Source organism: Mya arenaria, chromosome 3, assembly GCF_026914265.1.
Source record: "Mya arenaria isolate MELC-2E11 chromosome 3, ASM2691426v1".
Taxonomy (NCBI): Eukaryota; Metazoa; Mollusca; class Bivalvia; order Myida; family Myidae; genus Mya; species Mya arenaria.
Genome location: NC_069124.1, coordinates 22,396,517 through 22,418,618, shown reverse-complemented (window position 1 = coordinate 22,418,618; position 22,102 = coordinate 22,396,517). Strand labels below are relative to the sequence as shown.

Here is a 22,102-nt window from a genome sequence, read left to right as displayed (position 1 = left end):
TTCGACTATTGCCATATATGGTAATGGTCAGTGACCTTACATAAGTAAACGGCTAGAATAAAAGCCGTGTATACACATGAATTCATCATTCGAGGTTATACCGTGCAGTAGACAAGAGAAAACTGGTAGTTTTTCCCACCAACCAATCCTTTAAGATTGTGTATGAGTGTATATGAATCATCTAATGTCTAGATATTGTTGAATTTTGAACATATTCATAACGTTTTATATTTTTTAGATAAACGATTTTGTGTCGTTCTGAAAGTTGGGATAGGATGACAATGTTGTACAGAGTGAATTACTCGGTTTCACTAACCTTTACAACAGTCGCAAGGTGTGCAAGGTGATTTTTTATTTTCCTGATGCTATGTTTAAGTGCATGGCCACAAATTGCCACACGAAGTGGTCATGCAACCACTGAGAGTGTGATGTTTATTACTTGTATTGTGTGTTGATAAATAAACTCGCCCGGTAAAGACTACTCCTATACAGTCGTTTGTTTATGTTTTATAAGGTTAACACATAAATAATTCATGTTTGGCTAAATATAATAAAAGAAAACATAACTGCAGTTTTACAATTCAACAGACATGACGTCTTAAAATGGTTTCCTATCTGCCGAAACGTGTTATAAATCAAAGTCAGTTTCAATATATTATGTAAAACCTTATTGATAAGGCTCGCTTATATGTTATTATTCATAAATGATTTAATTTAATAATTTAATAATTATTTGCTCAAACTATTACCTTATTTATCCTTACAATAAAACTCATTTAAATATCAGGCTTTTTATAGCAACTCATCATTACAAAATCATTACATCATGCAGATGCATACAAAGACACATTTATGGACATGCCTTCCATATAATGCTTCTCGTCTACCTCATGTTTGTTCAGTATATTGTTTTTAGAATTTAGGTATTTATTTATTTAAACGAAATAAAAAGTGCCATCAAGACGCCATTTCATTCGCTATGTCTGGTTATTTAAACCTGCAGTTAGATTGTCTTGTTAAGTTTATTTGACGATTTGAACGTATGTCCCTCTAAAAATATTTTTGTCCATATCATTGTTCGAAATTTAGCTATTGATCAAAATTGGCAGGGTTTTGTAAAAAAGATATAAAGAAAAGTCCTGTAGAAAATTGGATAATTGTGGTGGATGAGATATAGTGAAAACAAAATAAAAATGACAGGTATGTAGAACAAAACGCTATTTTAAAATATTGTTATATCTACATCGTTTTTTATATACATACACTTTTATTTTAACGTAGTATTTTTTTATTATTTATCTTGGTTGATTGCAAAACATTTTGGGAACTTCTATAGAAAAAGAGTACACATATTCAATATCATACTGAAGCCTAAATTGTGGCGCATAAGGCCGCCGACTTTGTGACGAAATACTCTGCCATTAGGTGAGGCATGATGAAATAAACTTTTAAATAATGAAATGACCGTATAGACATCCCAATCACAAAGCGTGCCTGTTATCTACAACAAACCAACCACCGGCAAAAAACAACAAAACACGTGCATTAAAACGTGCTAGAAAAACAACCACCGGCAAAACGCATTAAAATGTGCTAGCAAACCAACATACCGAAAACGCATTAATAAACGTGCTCGTAAATCAACCACCGGCATAACGCAATTACTGAACGTGCCTGCAAACCAACCACCGGCATAACGTAATTACTGAACATGCCTGCAAACCAACCACCGGCATAACGCATTAAAACGTGCTAGCAAAGCAACATACCGCAAAACGCAATGAAAACGTGCTAGAAAAACAACCACCAGGAAAACGCATTAAAACAAACTAGCAAACCTATACCAGGTATACCACAAAACGCAACAAAAAAGTGCTCGAAAACCAACCACCGGCATAACGCAATAACAAAACGTACATGCAAAACTACCGCCGGCAATACGCAATACGCAATTACTAAACGTGCCTGCAAACCAACCACCGGCATAATACAATTACTGAACGTGCCTGCAAACCAACCACCGACATAACGCAATAACAAAACGACTATGCAAACAAACCACCGGAATAATGCAATTACTAAATGTGTCTGCAAACCAACCAACGGCACAACGCAATTGCTAAACGTGCTAGCAAAGCAACTACCAGCATAACGCAAACACAAAAAGTACTAGCAAACCAATTACCGTCATAACGCAATTACTTAACGTGCTAGCAAACCAACCACCGGCAGAACATCAACACAAAACGTGCCAGCAAACCAACCACCGGCATATGACAAACACAAAACGTACCAGCAAGCCAACCACCGGCATAGCGCAAACACAAAACGTGCTAGCAAACCAACCACCGGAATAACGCAATTACTTAACGTGCTAGCAAACCAACTACGGCATAACGAAAACACAAAACGTGCAAGTAGTGTGCCAGCAAATCAACCACCGGCAAAAGGGAATCGCTATAAGCAAACCAACCGCCGGAAAAACGTGCCAGCAAACCAACCACCGGAAAAACGTGCCAGCAAACCAACCGCCGGAAAAACGTGCTAGCTAACCAACCGCCGGCTTAAAACAAACACAAAACGTGCAAGTATCGTGACAGCAAACCAATCATCGGCATACCACAATTACCTTACGTGCTAGCAAACCAACCATCAGCATAACGTAAATACTACCCGTGCCTGCAAACACACCTTCGTCATAACGCAAACACAAAACGTACCTGCAAAGCAACCACCGGCTTAACACAATTACTTAACGTGCTAGCAAACCAACCATCGGCATAAAGCAAACACAAAACGTACCAGCAAACTAACCACCGGCATAACGCAAACACAAAACGTACCAGCAAACCAACCACCGGCATAACACAATTACTTAACGTGCTAGCAAACCAACCATCGGCATAACGCAATTACTTAACGTGCTAGCAAACCAACCATCGGCATAACGCAATTACTTAACGTGCTAGCAAACCAACCATCGGCATAACGCAATTAACGTGCTAGCAAACCAACCGTCGACAAAACGCAATTTCTTAACGTGCTAGCAAATCACCTACCGGCATAACGCAAACACAAAACGTACCAGCAAACCAACCACTGGCATAACGCAAATACTAAACCTGCTAGCAAACAAACCATCGGCCTAACGCCGGCCAGCAAACCAACCGCCGGCAAAACGCAATCGCTATACGTGCCAGCAAACCAACCGCCGGTAAAGCGCAATCGCTATACGTGCCAGCAAACCAACCACATGCAGAACGTAAATGTACAAGCAATTCGATATGGCGCAAGTTCTAACAACATTAGGTAGCAGTTCAAGCAGTACTTTTATACATCTTGTCCGGACTTCTATTTTTACATTAGTTTTAACGTGGAATAAGCCTTACCTAAAGAACTTTGGAATTTACAACTTTTGATTACAAATTTAGTAACGCATTTAGGCATTGTTTTACCAGACATATTAAGGATAGCTCATATAAGCAATTTATCAGATAAGTGTGTAACGCTTGAATCCTGAAGCCTCAGAGATATCTTCAAATTGATATGGTATTTGAGCTGTATGCTGAACTTATAAACAAAATTTCGAGATCGCTTGAACAAAAGACGGCGAATGATAAATCTGAACGTTCATGGATAAATATGTATATGAACAAACAAAACATGCAAAAAAATAAAATTGAACACACCTTGTTTTGTTACAAAAATGCCAGCATTATCTAAAACACAAGACATGTGATATTCGTGTTTCCATTTGTATATATTAAATTAAAGATATTACTCCAACCCCATATAAGTAGATCCACACATTTGGCCACTCTGTAAATCATTTTCTTTTCCTTCCCTAGATGAGTAGATCCAAATATTTGGCCATGCTGTAAATCATTATCTTGCGCACGGGTAAAGATAAAAAAGTACCTATATAATATAAAATAATTTTTACTATATTTTGTTTAACTGTCAGAGGTGGGAGAAAAGCATCTACTATGGCCCTCGTGTATCAAAAAGGTTGATTCGAATTCTCAACTTTGTTGTATGTTTCTTTAAATCGAGACAGGTGCTAATACATATTTGCAAAAAATAAAAATGATAGGATTTTAATGTAGCATTTAGCATTTTGATTGTAGAAGTATGCATATTTTGAGGTTTGAAAACGATTAACGATATTCTAATTTATATAAGCCGAAAACAATATTTAATATTAATTAATTAATTAACTTTTCTTGAATTTTCGCCACTCGTGAAAATATGTTTTTTTGTGACACTCGTGAAATAAAATACGATCTTACACTGAAATAAACAAATATCCTCTATATATTTAATAGCAGAAAGCGCAAAAATATTAAATGATTGGTGAATGCTCAAAGATTTACTGTGGTCTACTATAGTCTCATAAGGTAGAAATACCGTGTTTAATGCTCATTTCTTTCAAATTAAACTCGGTATCCTTCCTAGGAACCATTGTATTCGACATTTATTCATCCTTTTTGGAATATTTAAACAATACTATAATGGTAAATCTTATCTGGGAGTAAGAGTGCATATTTAAATAAATGTTTTAAAACTTGTATTAAAAATGAGCTATAAAGTTACCACAAGACCCAAGACTTACACGACAAAACACACTTTGTAGCCTCAGCCTTATTTTGTATATAATTATTACGATTGGCGCATATCGATTATTGGTACTGCCTTCTTGATTCGGGGCGTAATTTTCGACTCAAGTCACAATGCGCAAATTGACTCTGCGAAAATCTACAAGGTGCTAGTCGAGTGTGGCTTCATGCATCAAAGTGCACGTTATCAACATGTCTGATGGATATAACTAAACTTGGCATTATTATCAAGGTACGTGACGATTTAGTGGTGAAATATTTCGTTTATTAACGCCATTCTTACATCGCGCTATGGAATAAATTGTGAAAAATATTTAATTTAATCAAAGTCTTTCTAACGTAGCGTTATGGAATTAATGGCGAACTATTTAATTTAATTAAAGTCTCTCTAACATCGCGTTATGGAATTAATGGTGAAATATTTCTTTAATGAATGTCATTCTAACAACGCGCTATGGATTATTGGTGAAATATTTCATTTATTAAAGTCTTTTTAAAATCGCGTTATGGAATAAACGGTGAAAATTTCATTTATTAAAGTCTTTCTAAAATCGCGTTATAGAATTAACGGTGAAATATTTCATTTATTAAAGTCTTTCTAAAATCGCGTTATGGAATTAACGGTGAAAATTTCATTTATTAAAGTCTTTCTAAAATCGCGTTATAGAAATAACGGTGAAATATTTAATTTATTAAAGTCTTTCTAACATCGCGTTATGGAATTAATGGTGAAATATTTCGTTTATTAACGTCATTCTAAAATCGCATAAAGGAATTAATGGTGAAATATTTCATTTATTAAAGTCTTTCTAACATCTTGTTATGGAATTAATGGTGAACTATTTCGTTTATTAACGTCATTCTAACATTATTGATACCATTTATATAGAGTATGATATGGCGTCACAATGTCAGAATAAGCCGCCCACCTTGCGCAATTAAGCAACGCATATTTTGTGACATATTTTTACATGGAATATTGAGTTTCATATAGGGCGGATATTAAATGTGGTGTTATTTAATGTGGCAATTCTAAAATTGAGCTTTGGTGAGCTTATCAGTTTTAAACGAGTTCAATTTCTTTCGTATTAGATGAGCACACATTTTATATTCTTTTTAAGTCTTAAACAGTCTTAAGCTTGTAATTTATTTTGAATAACATAAAACGTTGCTTTATAAGGTCAAGAATAATTACACTTATTATATACTTAATAAAAATATATATAATGCCGTCATTTCATGATGAAAACGTTTTTTAAGATATGTAATACAATACGCATTTAATCTTGCCGCATTGCGAAAAATATTTTGCAAAACATTATCATTTTTAAGACTTCTTTTAAAGATATTAGAATAGGCGCACCAGCTTGAAGCTGATGTGCTGTTTGCTTAACTAAAATTTACAAAAAATGAACCCTTACTGCGCAGATTGGAGATTCAATGCCTCATTCGAAATCTCATGTATGTTTTGAATAGAAATAAAAAACGCACAGAGTAGTTAAACATTTAAAAAATAGTTTTTTCATAAAAAGAAAACTGGAGGCGTCCGGGCGAATGCTTTAATGTATTTGTTTTATCTCAATAGAATTTATGATAAAAAAACCCCAGTCTGAACAAAATTCTAAAACTAGAGAAGTAGTTATTGTACAATCATTTCGAGGGGTGAAAGCGAAAAGGTTCTATCTTCTTCTTTATTAAATGTCACTTAGAACCTTTTCGCATTCACCTCTCGATTTAAACCTATTACTCCGACAGCAAATAACTTGTTCTGTATTTCTTTTGTATTGAAAAAGTTTAAAGTTTACATCCGGCCCAAGTTTCTCGAAAATGCTCCAGTACTTTTTCATTTACATATACTATTTCATTCCTGTGTATATGGTAAAAGGGAAGAAATTTATTTTGGCCTTAAAATCTGATTTCTTGTTGCCAATTTTACTAATTACAAAAAGAGAGTGTTTTTACAGTAATATGTTATCATGTATAAATAAAATAATCAGGAACAACTTATTCATTTATAAGTAAAAAGTCAAAAACATTTCTTTCTTTTAAAAGGCTTTTCTTAAAATTCACATAATGTATGAGAAAGTTTGCTTGTAACTGAGTCTAAACTATACAGATTTTAAACCATATCACGCTCATAAGTGGTTAAGTTAATAAGGTAAATGAGTTTACGAGTAAATTCACTTAAATACTGAAACAAAACTTATGTATATTGAGGTATACACGTGAGCCATTATGCAGTCGAAACGCGCTATGTCGAACTCTATTATTTCAATGTTCTTGTAATGACGATTTTTTCGGTTTATAAAGTTTTTATTTCGATTATCGAATGTTCGTTATCTCGATGCACATGTATATAACATATATCAACTGTTATAAAGAATGTTCGTTATCTCGAAGTACATGTATTTAACAGAACCTAACGACTTTCACATAGGAAGTTTTGACTGTATTACATAATTTAAAAGCATTCTTATGTGTATGAAATAATTAATAATTTTAAACCGTTCAACTGTGTTTATATCCTACCTGAAAAACTAAGCAAAATTCCACTTAAGCTGTTTCAATTAAAATATGGTTCTTAACGCATGCATTTGATGTTTTTGAAAATACCTTCATATTTCATATTTCATTTCAGCTCCAGTGACTATGCATCCAGCGGTGCGTATTGTTTGGTTAATAAGCATTCCTTTACAGAGTATGATGCTCATGGATTTGTTTTGAGCCTATAGCAATAGCCTTTAGCAATTTTCTAATATTCAACATGTCATTTAAGTGCTACTTTTGTAAATTATGCTTAGAAACTATTAATAATTGTTCATCATTATTTAGTGCTCGATCGAAAACAACAGTTTCACCGTACATCTTTCGTATATTCATACACCATTGTATGTCTGTTATTTATATCACGCAATCCGATTAGCTACATCATTCCTATCTCGTATTAAGACCAATATTGAACACAATTCCTGCAGTACGTGTACCTTATGAGAAATACGTAATGGTATGTGTAGAATATACACATTTAAAGGTTCATAATATACGTTGATGTATTTTGTTTTTAAATTATAATGCATGCTGAGATTCAACACATTTGACTCAAAGGCCAATAAATATTTGGCATGACAATCCCCTGCTGTGCATCTCCTGGTAATTGCACTGTTGTTACAGTAGGGGCCAATATCCTGTTTATTTGTTTATTGGCTCAGGGCCATTTAGGGTCCATTTATATAATTAAACCTCCAAAACTGCACAGCATATCGGTGTACAATACACGATTTTTTTTGGTGGGGGGGGGGGGTGCGGGGGGGCACTTAGAGAAGAATTTAACTAGGCCTTTAAGTGACCAAAATTAAAAACAACAACATATGATTTGTGAACAGTAAGCAAAATGTAAGCCTTTATGAATGTTATTTTAATTAATAGCTACATGGCCACGAAAATCCCCAATTAGAAAAAGCGCCCGAATGTCGATCATATTTGTATATATGTACACAATGCATACGTTTCTTTACGTTTTGATCGTTACAGTCAGATGAATTAAGCATACTAATGCATTTGAATGAACACTATTTTGTGTTGTGTCACCCTTTTTTGTGGCACTTTAAAGCTGAACTCTCACAGATATACCATTTTTACAACTTTTTTATTTTTTGTCTTGGAAGGAGCAAATATTTGCAAACTAATATGCAAACTGATTGCTGACAAAAGATCAGACCGTTACTAACGGTTTAAGAAAAATGAATAAAACATAGTTTTTTGAACTTAAATATAAAAATCTGCGATCTAATTTTTGTGAGCAGTCTTATATAACTGGTTTCCATGGATATCCGCAAAATTGACTCGTTCCAAGACGAAAAATAAAAAAAAGTTGTCAAAACGTTCAATCTGTGAGAGTGCAGCTTTGAATGGTCTAGCCATCACGAAGAGTGTTTTGCTAATGCAAAGCGAGTTAACATTTATCACATACAAACTTGAACACGCCAGTTACGACATGTAAAAGCACGATAAAAACGTTCTGACAGTGTTAATGCGAGCCTTCATGTGTCTATGCTGAGTGCAACTTTTACTGTGTACGAGTCTGGGTTGGGAGTTTAAGCTTATTTATACTCGCACTCGGGCCTTGCCCATTCGGCGAGTCCTCCGTTAAGATTGTTAGTCATTTTAGGTTTTAAAAGCACAGACAGAATGTAACCCTGGTTAGAGCTACCATGGTTCTTTAACGTACACAAATGTATAGCACTGTCCCCATTTAACGTCCCTCCCGAATGACGATTAGTATTTTTCAGTGATGCGACGGGGAATCGAACCTGCGACCCCTGGATTTATAGTCAAGTGTGATACTACTAGACTACAGATCCGCCATAATATTCGGGTCTGGGTACGGGTCAGAGGCGTAGCTTTCCTATAAATGATGTGTAAGCCGGGTTCAAGACAGAGGCGTAGCTTTCCTATAAATGATGTGTAAGCCGGGTTCAAGACAGAGGCGTAGCTTTCCTATAAATGATGTGTAAGCCGGGTTCAAGAGTCTGCTCCATAATCAAATGTATATGTCTCGTTTTTTTTTAATTTTTATTGGCCATAATACATTTAACGTTTTATAGACCACGGCCTATGTGGCCTATAAGAAGCGACGTCCCTGCGGGTAGTTACGAATGCACAAAGTTTTTCGCAATCTCCCAATATCTGACGTTGACTGTTCGTGTGTTTATACTAATTTAAAAACTCCAAATAGGCCAATATAAATTAATTACTAGATTTCCATCCGAATTCTTTTTTAAATAGGGACGGGGTGACATCTTTTTAAAAAAGATTTTTTGTTAGATGACTGTTACACCATTTCATATGTGTTCATGTTTTTTCGTATTGCACAAGGGACCATACATACGTGTTTTCCTAGACTTACCACGAGCGCGATCGTAACGATTCTCCTTTTTACATGTAAATGTTTTACATCGTCAGCGACAGCGACATCGACAGCGTATGTATCTGCATTAACGTCGTTCCCGCACAGTACCGGACCGGTACGCAAACAGTTCTTTTTTATTTAAGTAAAAACAATTTACCGGGGTGGGGGGGGGGGGGGAAACGGAAAAAAGAGGGGGCGGGCGTGGATAAAAATCTAGTAATTTATGTATTGTCACCATATCTGTTGTTGGGTTGTAGGAAAGGGGTCGGAGGTTGATCGACAAGCTGCTGGACAGCAGTGATGAGGAGGTGCTGGAACTCCTGGATGTTAAGCCGGGAAATATCGACTTCTCCCTTGACAATGTAATAACAGAATGCTGTAAATTCGGAAGATAAGTGTAGTATATTAGTGGCTTGTATTTTTGTATTAAACACTATATATAAAGATGGGATATACAGTTGAAACCCGTTGGCTCGATATTCCGGGTACTGGCCAAAAAAACTTTGAGCCTTGCGAATATCGAACCAAGCGGGAATGCTTAAATAGGGTAAAACATATAAATTGGTCCTTTTACATCAAGTTCGAGCCAACGAGGAAATCGAGCTAAGCGATATCGAGGCAAGCGTTCTTGATTTTATTAGATATGCCATGCTTTGACAAATATTGTTCTGCTGTAACTATTTCATTACATGTACATCAACACTTCGAAAGAATCTAACATTGCTTTAGTATCAGAACAATCATATGTCCATTTTGTATCAGAGGGGAGATAACCCTATTCATCTTGCTGCCAGGAGGGGAAAACTAGAAATTATCAAGAAGATGGTTCAGGCTGGCGCGTCGGTGAACCAACAAAACAAGGTATCATGCCTTTAATTTCGCATAAAGTCCACGTTTGATATCGCTTTATCTATACACATATGTATACTTTTATAGATTTATTTTGTTATTGAGAATGGTAATGTTTTATATGTATTCGCTACAGGCGGCAGTTGCGTTGACATGACCCACTCTATGGCCACACCATATGGCGATATTTTGGGTTTTGTGATAGATGATCATGTTCCAAACAATTTTAACTTTGAATATTATTTGACTAATTTTTCAAGGAGAGGGTGTGGCCATAGAGTGGGTCATGTCAACGCAACTGCCGCCTGTGATATTCCCCACTCACACGCTTCACTCACCTCGCTCATTCTTATTCATTAAGAATTATCTTCATGTCATCTAGCTATTACTTGGAATACAACCTACATCTCCAGCCAATGCAATGGCAGATATGCAATCATTAAAAGTACTTGACTTAATCATTAGAATTTCAACTTTCGCGGGTGTTTAAAGGTCCGCCTACTGCCACTCATCCAATACACACTCCCTGCGTCAGTTCTTGCGTTGTCAATTTATCAGCAAATGAGGTTGTATTTTAAGTTAGTTAGATGACTTGAAGAAATTTCTTAAAATTAAAAATGGCTCGTTCGCTTCACTCACCTCGCTCATTTTTATTCATTAAGAATTATCTTCATGTCATCTTATTACAACGTGAAACTAATAACATTTCAGGCTGGTGGGAATACGGCAATGCACTATGCGGCGAAGTACGGATATTTAGACGTTGTACGGTATCTACAGTCGACAGGGGCTGATCTAAATCCCTACAATAGCGTACGTTTTTAGAAATAATATACTGCATTACATGGGTAGTGTTAACCCAAACCTAAGGTAAGCCATCCATCATTAGGATGAAAAGATGTATTAATGCATTTTAGACATTAGATTAATTAACCATTGTATTATGTTTGCATTAATTATAATTTTGAATGACACCATATTGACGCTTCTATTGTGATATGATAATATAGTATACTTTTGTATAATTACCTCCTTTAAATACATGATATATTAAAAGGAGGTAAAAAACAAACCTGTCTTTGATCATACAGACATGTTTAATGCTATTTTTCTAAATAATATACTACCTATATAAAAAGCTCTTGGAAAAAAACTTTAAACATATTAAAGTAAACATTTTGCTACTTCAAAATGAGCTTTTACCATTAGCAATTTGTAATATAAACAGAACAGTTCTGTTCTGTTCTGTAATATAAACGATTGATGGACTACCTTAAAAACTCATATATCAGCCCTTATAGAAATGATTCAAACAGCGCAAATCATTACGGATCAAATAGATGAGCTTGCGACCCTTGTTTAGGTCTCGATTGAAATCCTTTGAATTTGTAAATGCAAATATTTGAACAGGTGCATAATAGCTTCTTATTCATACCAGTTGAATAACTGCTTATTCATAAATATTGAGTTTGACAGTAGCCATAAAAGTGTCATAAGAATGAAAAGAAGTAAATAATAAGGACGAAGCTGTGAGCGGTTTAATTTAAATCGACAGTTATTCAAAACCAATTCATACAAATGTATAAGAAACAAAACTTTTGAGTGATAAACCTTTAACTTCTTACTAAATAATGCCTTTATGGAAAATATCAATTACCGATAACAAGATTGTAACCGTTTATTTAAGAGCTGAAAATGCAAATAAATGATTGGTGAGTGCTAAAAGATTTACTACGATCTACAATCGTCTCGTATGGTAGAAATATCGTGTTTTATGCACCTTTCTTACAAATTAAACTCGGTATCCTTCATAAGAACCATTGGTTTCGACATTTATTTATCCTTCTTGGTATATTAAAACAATTGTATTAATGGTGAGAATACTTGTTTGGGAGTAAGAGTGCATATTTAATGTATTGACAGTCGGTTGATAAAGTAATGCCTTTATGAATATGTGTGTTTTAACAGGAAGGTGAGACCCCTCTCCACAAAGCAGTTCAAGGTCAGTCAATGGAAGTCATTGAGACGCTTGTTGAGCTAGGCATGGATAAAAACATTGCTAACAAGGTATCCACGAGTAATAATACATCAAAAACCTAAGATTACAAGTGTATATTGAGTGAAATGGAACACAGTAATATCAAGTTACATTGATGGAGGTTACGATTAATTTAAGTGTGTTTAGACACAATACTGTCAAGGTGTACGAGGCTTTGCTAATAAGGGGATTATTAAGATATAAGCAATTTACGCTCCTTGTACCATAAATATTGGAAAGATACAATTTCCTTTCTAACAGACATTCAAAATACGTCTACATAAACACTCAAACTGGTACTTTTGAGAACTTCAAATTTAATGAAAACAAAAATCCAATACGTAAAAACATTCCTGTTTTACGACCGAGTAATTAAGACTTGATCTATTACAAGAGAAACTAAAACGCACAGATCAAACCAGATGCTGTGACCATTCTATATTGTTTTGCACGTTCATCATTTCCTTGTTCGTAAACAACATACTACAATATACTAATACAAATCAAACAATACAAATAACGTTTCGATAAATGCCTTTATGTGTGCATAAAGGTCGCAATTCAATAGTTTTTGAAAGACAAACAAAATAAGTAACAATCGCATGAATTGAAAATGTCTTTTATCTGTGATATGAGGGTGCCCCAACAATGGAGTTAAAAACAGACTAAGTTGGGATGGAAAAGCGCCAAAATTATGCAACAAGCCCCTGAACCAAGACAAAGTTTGGGTAAATGCCGAGCTGAGAAAGGAGGTTTGGGTGTATCCCTAGTTGAGAGAGCAAGTTGGGGTTTATGCCTAGTTGATAGAGTAAGTTTGGGTATAAGCCTAGTTGATAGAGAAAATTTGTGCATAAGCCTAAATGATAGAGTAAGTTTGGGTATAAGCCTAGTTGATAGAGCAAGTTTGGGTATACGCCTAGTAGTGAGCGCAAGTTTGGATATCAGCCTAGTTCATAGAGCAAGTTTGGGTATAAGACTAGTTGAGAGAGCATGTTTGGGTATAAGCCTAGAAGAGAGAGCAAATTCGGGTATTAGCCTTGAGAGAGCATGTTTAGGTATAAGAAGTTGAGAGAGCATGTTTAGGTATAAGTAGTTGAGAGAGTCCAGGTGTATTCCTAGTTGAGAGTGCAAGTTTGGAACATTGTCTAGTTGAGAAAGCAAGTTCGAAAAGAATGCCTAGTTGAGAGAGCAAGTTTGGAAAAATGTCTAGTTGATAGAGCAAGTTTGGAAAAATAATGATGAGTTGCGTGAGCAAGTTTGGAAAAATGCCTAGTTGAGGGAGCAAGTTTGGGTATAAGCCTAGTTGAGAAAGCAAGTTTGGGTATAAGCCTAGTTGATAGAGCAAGTTTAGGTGTATACATAGATAAGAGAGCAAGTTTGGAAAAAATGCCGAGTTGCGAGAGCAAGTTTGGAAAAATGCCTAGTTGTGAGTGCAAGTATGGAAAAAAGGCCGGGTTTAGAGAGCACGTTTGGAGAAAATGTCTAGTTGAGAGAGTATGCTTGGAAAAATGAATAGTTGAGAGAGCAAGTTTGGAAAAAACGCCGGGTTTAGAGAGCAAGTTTGGAGAAAATGTCTAGTTGAGAGAGTATGCTTGGAAAAATGCCTAGTTGAGAGAGCAAGTTTGGAAAAAAAGCCGAGGTGAGAGACCAAGTTTGGGTATCAGCCTAGTTTAGAGAGTATGTTTGGGAAAATGCCTAGTTGAGAGAGCAAGTTTGGAAAAATGCCGAGTTGAGGGTGCAAGTTTGGGTATCAGCCTAGACGAGAGAGCAAGTTTAGGAATAAGCCTAGACGAGAGAGCAAGTTTAGATATAAGTCTAGTTGAGGGTGCAAGCATGGGTATATGCCTAGTTGAGAAAGCATATTTTGGGTATATGCCTAGTAGAGAGAGCAAGTACAGGTGTATGCCTATTTGAGAGAACAAGTTTGGAAAAAAACGCCGAGTTGAGAAAGCAAGTTTGAAAAAATGCCTAGTTGAGAGAGCAAGTATTGGGTATATGTCTCGTTGAGAGAGCAAGTTCGGAAAAATGCTTGTTTTTGAGAGAGCAAGTTTTGGAAAACGCCTAGTTTATATTAGTGAATTGGAACTGATTAATACACTTTTAAGTTGCAAAAGTTTAAAATTCAGCATCTTCAAAAAAGGTTCTATTTAGACTGTCCAATTGAATGACCGGCCCATAGGATGCTTAGAAAAAGGACATGCAATAGTAAACACACCATGCAATCATTCCATTGGTTTCTTTCTTCGAAAGGTAAATGGCGACACACCTTTGCACACGGCATTGCAGGCTGGAGCACAGGAATCGATGGAAGCATTGCTGATCGTGGGAGCGAAAACAAACGTGCTTAATAGGGTTCGCATCAGTAAAAACTAGCAATACCTTGTAACAAACAGTTTATTTACTGAATGTATTACATTTCATTTCTTTAAAAACACGTATACATTTGTTAAAATACGATGTTTTCCCCTGAGCAGGACGGTAAGAAAGCTGAAGAAGTTGCAAAAAACAATGCGATTAAAGACAGTCTTCAGGTTTATGCGACCTTGTTGCTGGCTATGGATTCAGGGTACATGTTACATCATAGAAGAACAAAATACATACTGCTATACAAAACCCAACAACCTTTGTTTAGGCATAATCACTATACTGACTGTTTACTGTTTTATTTTATACATGTCTACATTACTTGTATTATTTACAGATTAATGTATAAATGATGTACAGTGAACAGACTTAGAAAAAGCAATTTGCTTACTTCTTAACTCTAAATTGCAAGTGTTTGTCTCAATATGTTCGATCTTATACTTTATGTTCTTGTATCCACTTGTAAGTATTTGTGTTTTGAGAATATGTATAAGTCTACATAAATACTGGTTAAACATATGCAATGCTTACTACAGAGACAAGTTCAATAGTTTAATGTATATTCGTTATTAAATGTATTAAAATATATTCAATACGTTCAAACATATCAGTAAATAATTTACCTCTTTCACTTGTTCTTTCGTCCGTAAAATAGTAAATGAAAACAACAACACAAATATATTGTAGTTTATTTTCATATTTTGTTATATTCCTTACAGGTACGTTATGGCAAAAGGTATGAAACTTACAAAGAAAATGGTTTCGAGACCATATAGAGTTGATCGAGTGGGTGTTATTATTGATCACATCGACTTGCCGGGAAGGTTCCCCACTGGGTTTTATTGTCGAAGGGAAAGGGCTGAAAGTGCAACAGTTACTCTTCAAGACAACACAGAGGAGTCAATTTTCAGCGATGTCTTTCACATTCGTATTTATGATGTCAACAGAGACTGTCAAGCCAAGTTGTATCTGCCTATTTATAAATTGCCAAGTGACAAAGAGGAGATGCTGATAAGGTTCATAAACTGTAATTTCAAGCCAAAGAGGGTAGATGCAGTACAAATAGACGAGGCCAGTAACGACTCGAACGATACTGTACGTTAAATCACTCTCTCTACTCTAAAATGCGTTTTTATTTGTTCATGACTTTGTGATGTTTTATTTGCTCATTTCTTCTTCCTCTTCTTCTTCTTCTTCTTCTTCTTCTTCTTCTTTGTCTACTACTACTACTGCTGCTACTACTACTACTACTACTTCTACTACTACTACTACTACTACTACTACTACTACTACTACTACTACTACTACTACTACTACTACTACTACTACTACTACTACTACTACTACAACAACTACTACTACTACTACTACTACTACTACTACTACTACTACTACTACTACTACTACTACTACTTCTACTACTACTACTACTACTACTACTACTATTACTACTACTACTACTACTACTACTACTACTACTACTACTACTACAACTACTACTAATACTACTTCTACTACTACGACTACTGCAACTACTACCACTACTACTACTACTACTACTACTACTACTACTACTACTACTACTACAACTACAACTACTACTACTACTACTACCACTACTACTACTACTACTACTACTACTACTACTACTACTACTACTACTACTACTACTACTACTACTACAACTACTACTAATACTACTTCTACTACTACGACTACTGCAACTACTACCACTACTACTACTACTACTACTACTACTACTACTACTACTACTACTACTACTACTACTACTACAACTGCTATTTAAGACACTGGTTAAGTTAATGAATGTTTTTCAGACAAATTATTGCCCTTTGGAAGTCGACCTGATTCCGGAGACTACTTGTATATGTGCAGTCTACGTTCGTGCGAAAAGGGAAACGTGTTGCATTGGAGAAGACAAGGCTATGATAAAGTCTGAAATGAATGAGCATTTCTCCCTGGACATACCAAAAGGGGCATTTGAAAAAGAAACTTCATTGAGTCTGAAGGTATAAAGTACTATGTTTTGCAAAAACGTTGAAAATTTTGCACACTAATCTCATTCCTTTTGGACGTTAAAATAAGTTAAATTCTGTTTGAAAATTGTATTTTAAAGGTGTCATGAAATTATTGTTTTTGCACGGATAAACCTTTTCAATCTGAGAAATTAATAGAGTTTAAAGTTAAGTTTAATTTAATTCGGTATATTCATGATATTTTATTGATATTAAAAAGTAATTTGTTCCTGGATTTTGGGATGATATTATATAGGTGTACGAGACAAATACAGAGGATGATATGGTTAACATTACTGAAAATGAAGTCGCTAAAGAGCAGTCTGTCAATGCAAATATATTAACGGATGTGTATCAAATAGTTATAGACGGTATGTTGAACTGTATTTATTATTTGGATTGCGTTTCGATTTAAATGTTGACTTTAAATGCGTATTGAAATTTTCTAACATTACTCTTTTATAACAGGAAATCAACCAAAGAAAGGAATCACTTTGCAAATACCCATGAACAGAGATCTTGAAGGTGATAATGAACTAGTTATTGCAACTTTAAATGAAAAGTCTCTCTCTAATGATGAGGATGCCCTTGAAATCATAGACGTGCCACCCCAGACAATCTCAGGGAGCCTGATCGTTGAAATATCTCACTTCAGCATGTATGAACATATTATATTTAAATTTGTTGTTTGACTAGGGGGTTAATCTGGTATTTAAGAATATATATATAAGGATTTTCTATTAGAGGTTATTCCAAACGGGTTTTCTAAAATTGTTAAAAACAAACCTATTTTTTTACACTAGTTATACGTGATGTTTCAAAATTATATAATAACCTTTTTTCAAGACGATTACGCCATTAATAGTATATATGAAAATATATACGCGCTCTTTTTAGTTTTGTTGCCACATGGAAACTGAAGGTTGAGGCAGAAACAGACAAGCTGGAACTACAGAAAGAAATCTGCGATACATTAAAGAAGAAGAAACCTGCGTCCTTCTTCGCTGTTGTCAAAAAGGATATTGGGGACGATCAAGGTAGTCTTAACGCAAATGAAAGTAATGTAGTTACATGTGCACGTATAAAAACCTATCCTAATGATGCAAGCTTAGGGTAAGATTGTTGTAACAGAATATCAAATTGAAGGCGTTACAGCATTCTTACGCTAAGCCCTCGGCAAATCTTAACTGGATCTCTTGAATCCGTATGTTATCTTTATAGTATGCGAAATCTATTCGAAACTCTATTACCCTAATTTTCTTACTAGTAATACACAAGACAATATTACTCTCGGTGTTTGATTCAAGACATCTGAAAGACAGTATACGTGTTGCAGGTTTAAAACATGTTATGATAGTGGAGTGTAATGTAGCCAGTAAAACCCAGAAGAGGTTAGATTCGTGGGTCGAAAAGGGGTTCGCAGCTCAGAACCCAATGGAAACTGGCTCCTTTATGATGTGCCCCTCAGATACCTTTTACGTTACGGTTGAGGTAAGGATAGATCATGACATCGATCGAAATACAAAGTATAGTCTATCTTGAGCGCATGGTTCTTTACTGGTTTTCTAAGCCTCCCAAAATATGTTAATACTCGTTTATCGCAAGATACTGACGTCCAGTGAATCCAAAGCACTGTTTTTTCCAATCCTTGCGTCTAGAAAAGAAAGTGTATATTGTAGTTTCAAAAAATGCATTCAGATACTACACAGGGTTGAGGAAAGAAACCGACGCTTCACAAACCAAATTAAGTAATTCCTTACGTATGAATTGAATCATGTAATATTGTCAGCTAATTCCGAATCATCTTCCGCTGTTTGTTTATATTTTATACTAGCTCAATGTTTGACTGTTGGCTCGTCCCGATCGTAACAACTCGGCCTTCTCCGGAAAGCTTCGGATAATGTTGGATAATAGCCGAGGTTTTCCGATTGGACTCGCCCCTGTTATTTCCATTGTATTTAACATGACTTTATGTATTTTCATTAAGGGTAATGCAAGTCTGGAGAACTCGGATGGGAGAGAGAGAAAGATACAATTTTTTCCATGTAGAAATAGCTTTCAGCCGTACACTCTAACCCTAAATCAAGGCATATATGATCCAGACGAGGCTTACTGCCATGTCATAATATCGCAGAAAAAAGGTATTGAAACGGAGGAGGTAACTCGCCTACTGGTTAAGATGACCCCTCCACCAAAACCACCATCGCCAAGACTTCTGTCACCAATCATGTCGCCAATTCCGGCACCAGCAACGTCTCCCCCACAAACGCCGCGTTCTGTTACCCTTTCATCATCCGTTGCTTCCTCCGGAAGTTGTGACTCACAGAGGCAACACAAAAGCAAGAATGAAGTAAGAGAGCGTCTTAGAGTCGTTCTAGATCGACAAAATGATCCAGGTTTGTATGGCTGTTTGGCTTTGATAGTTATGTTTTAAAACAATCTCATAGATAAAAAGATTGACCGTGTTTTATGCAGTTGTAGGATGGCATGAAGTCATATCTTTTTTATCATTAAAGATGCACTCTTACTCCCAGTTAAGATTTACCACAATTAATAATATTGTTTTAATATTCCAAAAAGGATGAAGACATGTCGAATGGTTTTTAGGAAGGATACCGAGTTTAATTTGAAAGAAATGAGCATTAAAACACTGTATATCTACCTTATGAGAGTATTGTTGGCCACAGTAAATCTTTTAGCATTTACCAATCATTTATTATTATTTAGCGCTTTCTGCTATTAAATGCACGGTCACAATCTTCTTATCAGTAATTAATATTTTCCATAAATGCATTATTTAGTAAGTAGTTAAAGGTGTATCAGTCAAAACTGATATTTGTTTAATATGTGTATGTATTGATTTTGAATAAGAGTGTCACTTTAAAATATGACTTCATGTCATTTTACTGTCTTAGAATACGAACTCATTGTCTGTCAACGCAAGATCTGATGCAGGGATTGCGTATCGGATGAGTGTCAGTTAACGCCCTTTAAACGCCCGCGGTAGTTAAACAATTTAATAATTAAGCCTAGTACTTGATAATTGCCTATTGGAAATTTCATTGACTGAAAATGTAGGTTGTATTCTAGGATCAATAGTATCGTTAATGCTCCTGAGGATGAGTACATGTACATTGCTATTTGTGATCATCATTAATGTTTCGTTATCAGTTTCAAAATATTTTTGTACGGCTAGCACAGTGGTTAGTGCACACGCTTCTCGCATTGGAGTCCCATGTCCAATTCCTGGCCTGTGCGTGTATGTTTGGTCTGTGGTCACCAAGCCGGACAAGTGGGTCTAATCTGCATATTCCAGTTTCTCTTAACATAATAGTTTAAAATCTCGCGCAACATCGTACCAACGAGAGTGACTTATCAAAAGTTAATAAAACCTTATTCACAATCGTTGTTGAGTAAATAAAGTTTAAATTATGTTTTAATCTCTTTTTTCAGAAAAAGTTTTCGTTGCACCGGATAAACTCCCAGATATTGACGCTTGAAAGAGGAAACGGTATCCCATGAACAATAACATATATTTGATTATATATGCCGACAGAATGTACAAAGAATTTTAGTGAACATTCCGTTTAGTCTGTGTTTAATGTTATAATATTTTATGTAGTCAATGATTTATTGATTTATTTTATAAATTCCATATAATACTTTGTATTGACAAATACTAATCATAAGTATATTTGCACTAACAAAGTATGCTTTCTTCAGAAAAATAATGAAATGGAATGCAATTAATTCACTACTAATGTAGAAGTATGTACGTATATATACACACTTTTTGACATTGTTTAGTAGAAGCTTTAACGTAGCTTTTTCCAGCAAACTTGTTATGAGCGCGAGGACTTGCATCATGATGACTTGTATAGTTATTGATGAAAGTTTGGATGAGTGTGAGGTTGTGCCCATGTTAACTCGTGTTTTTACAATTATGTATCTCGTTCAGTGTTGTTTGTGCTCTAACAGGGTTTATATTTTATATGTCGACTACTGAGCTTGATCCAATTACCATATACGGTCAGAAAACATTTGTTATGAGCCATTTAAAACATAGTAATTGACTATATAAATCGTCAATTACTATGTTTTAAATGGCTCATAACAAATGTTTTCTGACCGTATATGGTAATTGGATCAAGCTCAGTAGTCGACATATATATATGTGTGTGTGAAACTTGTGTATTACTGTGTGAATAAATAAAATAATTGACACAGAACCGAACGGATATGGCAACCGAATCCAAAGAGTACAATCTGATTATTGCAAAAAAATAAGAAGAACTGACATGAGCGTCATGCTCCTTTCGTTTTTGGTAAATATCCCTGTATTATACATCAGTCAATTGTAACCACGCCCCCTCACCCCCCCAGATCTGGGGATAGCCGGGAAAATGGGCAGCGTTTTTACCCTTCAGGTGGTCTCGGAGTGCCGGGTGAATGCGGTTGTTTTGTCTTCGCGCCAAAAATAGAGGAAAATGAGTCCTACCTAGGGTCCCTGGGGGCGGGGCATTTTGCTGGGATTTTACCAGCAGTTCGCCCCAGCAGGGCGGGAATTTTACCCTGGCTTGGCTGGATCGCAAGTCCCCTCTATTCTCCGCGCCTGGGTGCCGTTGTTGCAAGTGACTGGTGCATTAAGACACTGTTGTAAATTGCTATATGAAAACTATACTGTGAATAATTGAAATTGTTGTTGTTCTTGTTAGTAGTAGATAGTCCTAAACGTTCATATGTGATAATGAAAACATTCTGCCAAAGTAAAGGTCAATTCGGAAAATAATTTCAAGTCCAACTATAATACCTTTTTTTATCTGAAGAACATAACAAACTAAGTGACTTGATAAGTTTCGGTTTCCGTGACTTTAACGTGTAAATATATAATTGACAATCAATATTTTCAAATTGATCTTAACCATCACGTGTGCATACTCAATTAATCCTTAATATCGTTTTAAAAAAATAATGTATAAACCACATAAGCTATTAGGGACTTTACGAAACTGGCCTGCAAATTTTATTGTATTGATACTAGTCTTAATTGGGATCTGATGTATCATGATGATGTATTAACTTAAGTTGAATATTGAATACCACCCCAGGTTCACAAAACAATTACGGAAGGTCCCGATGATATACCGAACATAAATATAGCTAGTGTACAGACCATGCAATTATTATTCATACGAAGAAGTTAATTAAGCTGTAAACTAAGGTAAATTTAAACCTCATTTTACAAGGACATCATTCTACTGAATTTAACTAAGTGCGTCTTCAATAACAC

General features: G+C 35.4%; 1 protein-coding gene across 1 annotated transcript; it reads left to right on the top strand.

Annotated features, from left to right (window-relative positions):
• Positions 1 to 1,107: 1,107 nt before the first annotated feature.
• Positions 1,108 to 20,835, top strand: LOC128227786 (uncharacterized). Its single transcript, XM_052938635.1, has 16 exons — positions 1,108 to 1,200; positions 7,255 to 7,277; positions 9,783 to 9,887; positions 10,288 to 10,386; positions 11,086 to 11,187; positions 12,343 to 12,441; positions 14,663 to 14,764; positions 14,887 to 14,978; positions 15,496 to 15,871; positions 16,615 to 16,806; positions 17,069 to 17,183; positions 17,281 to 17,470; positions 17,710 to 17,849; positions 18,149 to 18,303; positions 18,800 to 19,208; positions 20,266 to 20,835. The coding sequence occupies exons 1-16, from the start codon at positions 1,167 to 1,169 to the stop codon at positions 20,310 to 20,312; spliced, it is 2,280 nt and encodes a 759-aa protein (XP_052794595.1). The 5' UTR covers positions 1,108 to 1,166; the 3' UTR covers positions 20,313 to 20,835.
• Positions 20,836 to 22,102: the final 1,267 nt, after the last annotated feature.